The 9,767-nt window shown below is 35.9% G+C and overlaps 1 protein-coding gene across 6 annotated transcripts in view; it reads right to left on the bottom strand.

Moving 5' to 3' along the window:
* ADAMTS9 (ADAM metallopeptidase with thrombospondin type 1 motif 9) overlaps nt 1-9,767 on the bottom strand; it is a 151,114-nt gene that overhangs the window by 53,560 nt on the left and 87,787 nt on the right. For all 6 annotated transcript variants that reach the window (XM_016150195.2, XM_036220048.1, XM_036220047.1 and 3 more), the window contains one exon: nt 7,988-8,164. In XM_016150195.2, the coding sequence (XP_016005681.2) occupies nt 7,988-8,164 (177 nt within the window). The remainder of the gene's footprint in view (nt 1-7,987; nt 8,165-9,767) is intronic.

Here is a 9,767-nt window from a genome sequence, read left to right as displayed (position 1 = left end):
TTTTGCTCTTTACTACTTGGTTTAATTTTAAGAGAAACAATTTTCTCATATTCATCCCCTTCCAGCTCTGAGCAAAATTTATAAATGGGTCAATAATATCAGAATGTTTCAAGTAGTACAATCTGGGAGGACAGAAAATCTTAAACTGTAGACATACTATATCCACAGAGGTTGCATTTCACCACTTCACCAAAAAACAAAAACAAAAACAAAAAACAGTAATATGAGAGGACTGTATCTGGGTTAAAACTCGTGGTTTGAAAGTCGGGATGTCTGGGGTTCAAGTGTGATTCAGATACTTCTCAGCGGTCTAACCTAAAACCAACTGGTTAACGTGTCTGATGGTGCTAAGTTCATCAAGTAGAGAGAATTAAATTAGATAATGTGGGTGAGTTGTTTCGCATAATTCCTAGCAAAAAGTAAATGCTTCAAAATGTGATTGTCAAAATAAAAAATCAAAGTCCTCCCTATAATTATGGCAGGAAATACACTGCAAAATTAAAAGAAGGAAAAACAGCTTTTTCGTGAATAACTGAAGCTATCAATTCATTTACTTCCTGAGATATTTCAGAGGACAGCTTCTCAGGGGGAATTATTTGAATTATTTCCCATTTAAGTGCACAGACACCTGGAGAGTAACATAATAAATTAATAACAGCTTCTAAAAAACTAATCACCTAAATGGTTTACAGTTTCATTCAGGACATTGACCCAAACAAACAAACAAACAAACTTTATCTGGCTACTGGAAAAGATAATTGTTGATATCATCAATTTGCAGCTATTATTGTTGCAAAAATTTTAATTTCTGGGGCGTGTCAGTATAGTGTATGAATGTGAAAGAACTCATAAGGGTTTTCTTAACACTGTGAAGGCTAGAAGTGTTTTTGAAACAGAGCCCTGCAAAGCTAATCTGCTCAACCTTCACCTACTGGGCTCAATAAATGTGTAAAGCTGCCTTCCTAAAACGTTTCCTTCAAAGAAAAAATGATCTCTTGGAATTCAAGCTTCTACAAGGTGGCTACCTGGTGTTTTCCATTTTTGCCTTCTCCTAAAAAGCATCAATCAAACCTCGCCCTTTCAGCCCACTGAACACATAAACATTCTTTCTCCTTAACTGAACTTACTGCCACGATGAACTTGAACTCTGAGATGCACAAGAGGAGCATTTGTTTTAACAGCTGCTTTTACATTGAGGCCCTGGAGTTGCTGCTCTCAAGACAGCTGGTTCTGATAGCCTCTCTTTTTATTGTCCTCGGTTTTTTCTAATGCCCAGCTGTCAGGGAACACCCACTGAAATGTTCTAGAACAAAGGCACAAAACAGAAGGGCTAGAGAATGCTGCTCAGTGCATACAAGGGCATCCTATGTAGGGAACTCTTACATATGGATACAGGGTTTTCCTCTCCAACTTATTTTTATAAGTTTATTGACTTCTTTGCTAGTTTATTGTTAGTTGTTAAAGATGCACTGTTGCCGGAGGCAGCCCTGCTCAATGTGGTAGCCACCAGGTTGTTTGAATTTAGGGTAATTAAAATGAAATACAACTGAAAATGCGCTTCCTTGCTGAATTTAGCCACATTTCAAGTGTTCAATATTAGCCATATGTGACTAGTGGCTTCCATATTGGAAAGGAAAGATAGAAAACATTTCCATCATTATAGATAGTTATTGGGCTGCATTGGCCAAAGTATAACCTTTCTCTGATAGGAGAAAACAGGATGCAGAGCTGGCTAAGAATGATGGCTTTGTAGTTTCAGCTTATATTTATTATCTTTCATATGACTTCTTGCACAGTCTTTTCTTGGCTGCCAATGTTTTATAAATTTCTGGAAATGCTAGTTGTGGTCACTTAAACCATCCATGAAATTGACCCCAGTTTAGAGGAAACAATAACAACAAGAAGCAAAGGTGGTGGTGTGGCAGTCCACGTATTCCAGATCTTTTTATTGGTGCACGTTAAATAACAAAGGGAGAAATTTATTACTGGCCACAAGTTCCCACACTGTGTGGACTGCGGAGCCCCAGCAGGGAGAGGTAGAAAGCCAGGCTCTCCACTTATCCTGGCTTTCACACCCCCGAACTCACATCTGGGTTCTAACAGAAAAGTGAACAGAAGCATATTATCTGCTAAGAGGTTTTTAAAGGTTCCATGCAATCAGCCAGGGAGCATTTATCCCTGAAAATGATTGGGCAATAGGTACATTTAAAAGGAAAGATAGGATCGATAATTTATATTTATTAAACAAAGATCACTGCAACCATGATGTGTTGCACACACACGTATATGTATATATCCTAATATCAATTTTTATTTTTATTTTTATAGTTGGAGTGAGGCTAACAGGAAAAAGAGTCAGTTTCCTGTGTATAGTTTTATTCCTCTAAAACCAAATTTTCTCTTTCTCTACTAAAATAAATGGCTCTGACTTGTAAACTGCTATATCCTGAGCACCTAGAACAGCGCCTTGCTCACGGTCGTCACGTAAAAAAATATTTGCTGAAAAATTAATGACTTTCTTTTTTAAGGAACGACCCAGAGTATTTTACTCCCTCTTCATAAAATAAATCTTCTTTAACTGCCTTTACCAGTCAAATTTCCCTGCCAGCCAATTAGACCTGGATTCAACCTCTGCCTCCCACTCTGCATTCAAGAGTTTCCAATCCTTTCCATTGCAGAAGGGCAATTCTTTGACGTTAGTTGGTGTGAAGACTTACACTCCTCCTCAGAATCTAATAACCCTCCAACCTCTGTCCCCTATTCCCAACTTCGGACTTTTTAAAACTGTAAAAGTATAAATCTGTCAAGCTATCATGAACTATCCTCTGTCAGAAGGGAGGGACAGAGTCCCTGATAGGTATACAACCACTGTTAACGCTAAAAAAAAAAAAAAAAAAAAAAAAGTCCAGGTAAGATTTATCTCCATTGAAATAAATGCAGGCCAGTATTTTACTTGTTTAGGACACATTTTAGATCAATGGTTTATAGAGTCTTAATCTACACCGAATTCAGATAAATTTAGTGATTTCATATGTTGTAATGTTTTGGTTAAAAAATATCTTATTTTTTATATTCCATATCGATAGAGACAAATGTTTTCTATTTCTTTGTTAAAAGGCACTAGCAGTATGATTAAGATATATATTTGTTAGTAAAACATCTTATATTTATAAAAAAAATGCATATGCATTTAATGTGATATTCCTTACGGTCAAAATCTTTATATCATCCTCCTAATCTGGCTAATGTGATATCTTTTAAATGAAAGAGATGTGTTTTGCCATTCCTTAAGCATAACCAGTTGTTTGAAGTGTTCATAACTATTGGTTATGAGAATTTATCAATAATAGTAATAAATTTGGATTTCCTGTTGTTGGCTTCAAATGGACGGTATCAACATTAGCTCAATAATGTTAAGGTTAGATGAGTTTGAAGGTTAGGCATACCTTTTATTGACTATAAACAGGACTTTAAAAAATTCACTATGAACGTGGGCTGTTTCTTTCTACCAAAATAAGCAGGATTAATAGTCAGTATACTGACATTGAAGTCTTCATCACTAAAGCAGATTATCACATAGTCAAACAGATTCATAAAAACACCTCCCTCACAGAGTAACATGGGTGCTAAATGTGATGTGTATTTGCTTAACTTGGCTTGGTACATAATAAATTCACAGTAAAAGTTAGCTATCATTGTCTGCTTTGGAGAAGTTTTTAGTCTCACCTTATAAAGTTATAAAGTTATTATTCTCACCTTATAAAAATGTCAAACTCTTATAGGGACTCTTTTATTTTGATCCTTTCACCCTCAATTACCATAATAAACTACAGTGCAAAAGGGAGGCTCAGTAGGGGAATGTGGAACCAGTAGGCATCTGCGGTCATCTTTATGATTTATAATTTTTTGAAAAGTGCAGGCTCTTTTAAAACTTCCAAGTTTATTGTTATAGTATTTTCTTTATTATTCTTCAATCAGAAATGCTTTCTGAAATGTAATGTGGGTGAACAAATAACAGAATTGACAAATGTTAAGTCTTTTACAGTTATCTGAACACAAAGAATAAAGTGTGATCAAATTTATGCACTTTAGGTTAGCTTTTTCCTATACCTAGTTCCTTTCACATATATAGAATGATTTCTTCTAATCACTTGCTTGTCTTCTGGCTATATTTTATCATTATCTACAAATTCAATAAATGGTGCTTTCATATTTCATAGTTGAGACTCAATCAATCAGGACAACAACATTAGAAAAGGAAGAAAAACAATGAAATGGTAAGCCTCATATATTTTTGTTTATATCACTAAGTATCATTTCCAATTCAGAAATATTTTTTAAAAGTATCCCTTTAGAATATACATTTTAAACTATCCAATTACATGAACTTGCCATTTGGCTACTCAGATTTGGGACAGGGATGGTACAGGTTGAAGGGGATATACAAAATTAAAACGTATCCTTTTAAAACCAAAAGAAACATAAACATGCATTTCTAATTCACACAGCCTAGTTGACTTTACAGTCTGCTAATAAACACTGATTTTTAAACATTGTATATAAAATTAAATAACATGGAAAAATAAATTATGCTTTATTATATAAACACATAGAAATCTGTACTGCTCAAAATATTCAGATAATACTAGGCTTGGCTGCTTAAAACTGTATTCAGAAAATACAGCAGTAATATTTACAATCTTTATTTTTGCTAGAGAGAGATGCTGTGAGGTGATAAGATACTGATGTCAGACATTTTCTCTTTCTACCTACAGGAGCTGCAAACTTAAATATAAAAATGAGGTAGACAAAATTCATAAGTTGGCCAGGCAGAAACAAACGCACAGTTCTTTAGTGAAATCATAAATTCTCATTATTCGGGTAGACAAGCATTATTACAAAGCACCTAAAGCAAAGCTCAGAGAACACTTTTAGGTTTGTCATGAAAAACACAAACGAGCAATTTATCTTAAGAAGAACCACAGTCTCCAAGATTATCAGTTAGCAGATACCGGGAGCCATGGAAAACAGGAACGCTACAGGACCATCTTAGATAGGTGACATCATTCACCCAGGAACCTTTTCTTACTTTAATTATCTTGATGAATCAGCTTACTCTACAATGCTGCAGATATTTAACTGCTTTCTGCTGTGTTTTGACAGTAAAGAGAGCTCTCTTTCCAATTTATCCCTCCAGTCAGGGGACGTGTACATTCACTATTCAGTCTGCTTCTGCAGACTGGCTACGGCAGCTGACCAAAAGCCATATCAGTGTAAGAACCTTATTTCAAAAATAAAACATCACCAACTAAGAATGCAAGGACACACTAAAAAGAAGGCAGGAAAGGCTGAATTTTTGGAGGATGTTTTTCACAATCATGATTTTTAAATCTGCAGTGACTTGAGGCAGTACTAAAGATCTAAAACAGGTACTTGAGTCCTGTGTCCACAGGAGCTTTATTCTAGAGACTGGAAGCCGTGCTAACAGCAGCTTGGAGTTTCTTTCCTAAATATTGCTCCTTAGTAACAATTGTTGAACTAGGTTCTCTCCATTTTGACCTTGGAAGAGGCCTAGTCATATAGCAGCGGTTGCTCCTCGACACTATCTCCAGCGTGGGAGTACTTGGGGAGAAAAAGCAAGTGGCTGAAGGACTAATTGTTACCTTTGGTCTCTAGTAAATCTGCTTTCTGTTGAAAACAGTATGTTAGCACCTCAAATATATTTTTTGTTGTTAATTTCACTGTCAGTTACAATGAGGAAGCACCATAGAAGTGGCTGTATGGCTATGAACACAATTCACTGAGGTATGCTGAAATTTAGAATTGCTATGAAATTATACTAAAGCATCCACAAAAATCAACATAAAAGTAAAGTTAAAATCCTACAGTAAGAATCTGAATGATTGCCCTCACACACATATTTAAGAAATATATTATGAATGTATCTATTTAAATAAAATGCTTTTGATTTAATTTTTTAAAAAATCACCATTAAAAGCCTTGCAGGAGTGACCTTGCTCCAAGACTGCAGAGGCATTTAAATACGTATCTGAATAATGATCACTTTACAAAGAAAGCACTAAAATCATATAAGTTGTAAAAATATTTGAAAAATCCATGCGTTTGCTTCTGTGTATAGCAGATCATTAGAAATCTCTCTTTCTCGGTGTGTTTCAGAAAACTGTGTGCAGGCACAAGAAGAATGACTATAATAAACAAACAAACTTAAAGTCTTCAATTAAATTAAATAGCAGATCATTTTTTAAGATTTGAGCATTTAAGCTCTTAAAATGCCCATGGGAGAGGGTGGTGATCCTGTGTAAAAAAATTGAGTTGTATTTAGAAAGCGTTCAAGGACGAGAGTGCTGTGGAAACCAATACATGTATTCTATATAATGTATATTGTACATATATACTATACAATATACAATATGTATTATATTATTGAATTATATTATATATATATATATATATATATATATATACATACACACACACCCTCTCTGAGGGTTAGGAGTTGTGTTTTGGTCAAATAAAAGAAACAAAACTTTTTAGAGAGCTAGTAGACTTTTTGAGACATAACTCTGCTGTAGTGTTGCTGTTGGCTGAGCAGGCAGAATGAAAATACAATGGGAGCCAGAGGGAAAATTTTATGAAAAATAATAGGTAATCGGTGATTTAGAGAAGATGTCAGAGGATGGTCCTGACATTCTAAGGTTATTTCCAATCTTTTTCAAAATGTTCACTTTTGTAGACAAAATGCTCTGGGTGAATTATATATCTGACTCAGTGGTATTTGTCAAGTTCTTGAATAAAATCCTTACAGCCCAGCTAAATAGTACCAGTTGAGATGATACTCTAAATTCTTCTAGATTTCTACTTAATAAAAGTACAGTTGTTATATAGCTAGTGTTCTACCTCCAGACACCATCTCAGACACTGAAACCCTTGACTATTAGAAATGTCAACAGGTATTAGCCATGTCACATCAGTTAATCTGCTCTTTAGCTGGTTTCAGGAATGGTTTAAGACTTTTCTTCAGAACAACATTAAAAAACCTTCTGGATATGAATTAATATAATATTAAATTCAGGTTCAGTGTAATTAATGTATTTACAGGAATATTTACTGTGTTTATATGCAACAGCCCTAATGGCTCCACAACTTATGGCACAACTTAGCCAAAGTATTGTTTTGACGTAGCTGACCTTTCTGTTTGCCAAGAGCTGCCCCAGACATTTGTATAGCATCTAGAGTGGCAAACCTGTCTCACAACATCAGTAAGCGGATAGCAAAGGAAGCCTAGGACCAAAACAAAAATGGTCTCAAAAGGGCTTTGTGTCTTGGTAGACGAGAGAGAACATTTCAGACATTCTGAAAAGCACCAGGTTACTGAGTCCACTGTTGGCCTTCAGCATTTTCCAAATGATTACAGTCTATTTTATGGGTAGCTTTGTGGTGATTGTGTTGAGCTGTACCCGAGTTACACAGAGGCAAATTATAGTCACTGAAGAAAAAATTGCTTTGGCCTCAATAAGCAGATATCTCCCCCAAAAGGTCAAAACCACCATAACTTACAAAAAGAGAGCATGACTGCTATTGAATTGTCTGCTTAAATCACTCTGGAGCTTAATAACCACGTGAAGTTATTTAGTATCTTAAAAAACAAAGAAAAACAAAAAAGAAAAAAAAAAGAAACCAAATATATATAGTCTAGTTCTTCTAGGAAAAGAAGCTACTTCTTGGCACTGGCACCAGGCCCATATGAGGTACATGTATTCTGTAAAGTCACTTTGGCAATATCGTAAAAAATTAATTCTGTTGTTTGTCAATATGAAGAAAATAACAGACTGTTGATAGCACAGTTTCAGGGATCCCCTGGCAAGTATGACAGTTATCTGTTGCAGAGGAGTGCCCTAGAATACCTTGGAATTGGGTATGTTAGTTAGATAGTTTGGTTAACAAACATTAATAGTTAGGGCCGTACCGAACTCCAAGGGCCAGTACTCCATGAAGCCTCTTGAGGACAAGCATGCGTGTTACACTGCTCACGATCTGGAGGCTTATCAAGAATTTCACAGCTCAAATCTGGAAACCGTTCACCGTTGGGCCGCTGACAGACCACCAGTCTTGTTCGCAAACCTCCACCACACAGCTTAGTGCACTGGAAAAAGGGAAAGGAAGGCTGCAGTTATTCTGCCTGAACAGCCAATGGCCGATTTTCTTTTCCTATAAAAAAAATTTCTTAGCTGAACTCCATTATAGCACAGGGCACAACTATGCTGAATTATCCAAAGTAATAACTACAACAGACTGGAGCACTCCACCTTAACGGTAGTTATTATTTCCTGAGTGCTTCCTCTTCACCTGTACTAAATGCTCTAATATATATTATCGCATCAAGAGGAGAGTATAATCAATCATTTGCCTCATTTTATATATGGGGCAACTAAGCTTAGAAGAGGTTAATTAATTTGCTCAAATTCAATTCAAATAGCAAGTGTTTGGGATAAGATTATAGTATACAACACCAAAAATCAAAACAAACAAACTAAACACCTAGTACCAAGTAAAGAAAAGAATGATTTAGCCAGTTTTATTTTCTGGCAACAACTAAGAAGTTGTCACCAACCTTTGGCTATTCTGTGACTCCAACCTCCACAGACCTTTATGACGTTAAGATATTTTACGCTCTCTCTAGTTAGGATAACTATGACTCTACCCTAGGATGAATAAACAGTGTGGTGGGAACATTAGATAATGTTCTGACTCCTGGCTAGATCCAAACTTCTAAGGCAGGAACAAGTTGTATTTCTTGGACAGCACTGCTGTGCTCACATCCAGGAACACTGACATTTGGTTTCCCTGCTGTGTCAAGGCCAGATCTCCCACGGCATTTGGAATGATCTGGTCCGTGCTGACAGCAAGCATCTCAGTGAATGCGTGTACTCTCCTGGCTTCCAACCAATTACAGAAGCTTAATCATGAGTCCCGCAGGACAGAACTTTGTGAGGAGTTTTGGGAAACCCACAATATATGAGTCTCAAAGCCTGACTCTCCCTTCCTGCCTTTCAGCCAAGCTCTCCAGAATGACGTACTGTCAACAAAAGTCAACAAAAATCTTTGCTATGACTGCCGATGACTACTGGGTTATGTGTATGAAACCATGAAATGTGGACACATAATTTCGGTTAGCCAGGAGTGTGGACTAATGTGCCCATCCATCTCATTTGTCTTTTCCCCCTCTTGGCACTGGAGTCTCCAAGATGTTAATCCTTATATTTTGTTTTATAAATTTTACAGTCAAGACAGAACAACTCAACAAGCTTTAAATATGTGCTCTCCCTGTAAATTCAAGAGCAGAGAGATATATTCTTGGTTAATGAAATACATAACAATAAGCACACACACCCTACATGTAATAGTGGCTCAGAAGCCCATTTAATAATGGAAATACTATTGATAATAATTATTACTATATTTAATTATCATTTTATCTTAGCAGTTAACTTTGATTGAAGGCTATATGCTAGGCATTTAACAAGCTCTGTCTCATATAACAATCATGCATACTATCAAGTTGATGCCATTATTATTCCCACTTATAGAAGAGGATATAAGATGTTTTGCAAAGTTACATTATTTGCCAAGGCCACATGGCTTATCTTTTTTTCTGGTCCAAATACTCTATTGCTCTTCATGGATCATAGTAGGCAACTCTACAAAGGTCTAAAAGGTAACAGCTGAAGAATTTTATTATTAGAGAA

The sequence above is a fragment of the Rousettus aegyptiacus genome, unplaced genomic scaffold (assembly GCF_014176215.1).
Source record: "Rousettus aegyptiacus isolate mRouAeg1 unplaced genomic scaffold, mRouAeg1.p scaffold_m13_p_4, whole genome shotgun sequence".
NCBI lineage: Eukaryota > Metazoa > Chordata > Mammalia > Chiroptera > Pteropodidae > Rousettus > Rousettus aegyptiacus.
The sequence above is the reverse complement of the archived record's forward strand: the minus strand, read 5'-3'. Positions and strand labels throughout refer to the sequence as shown.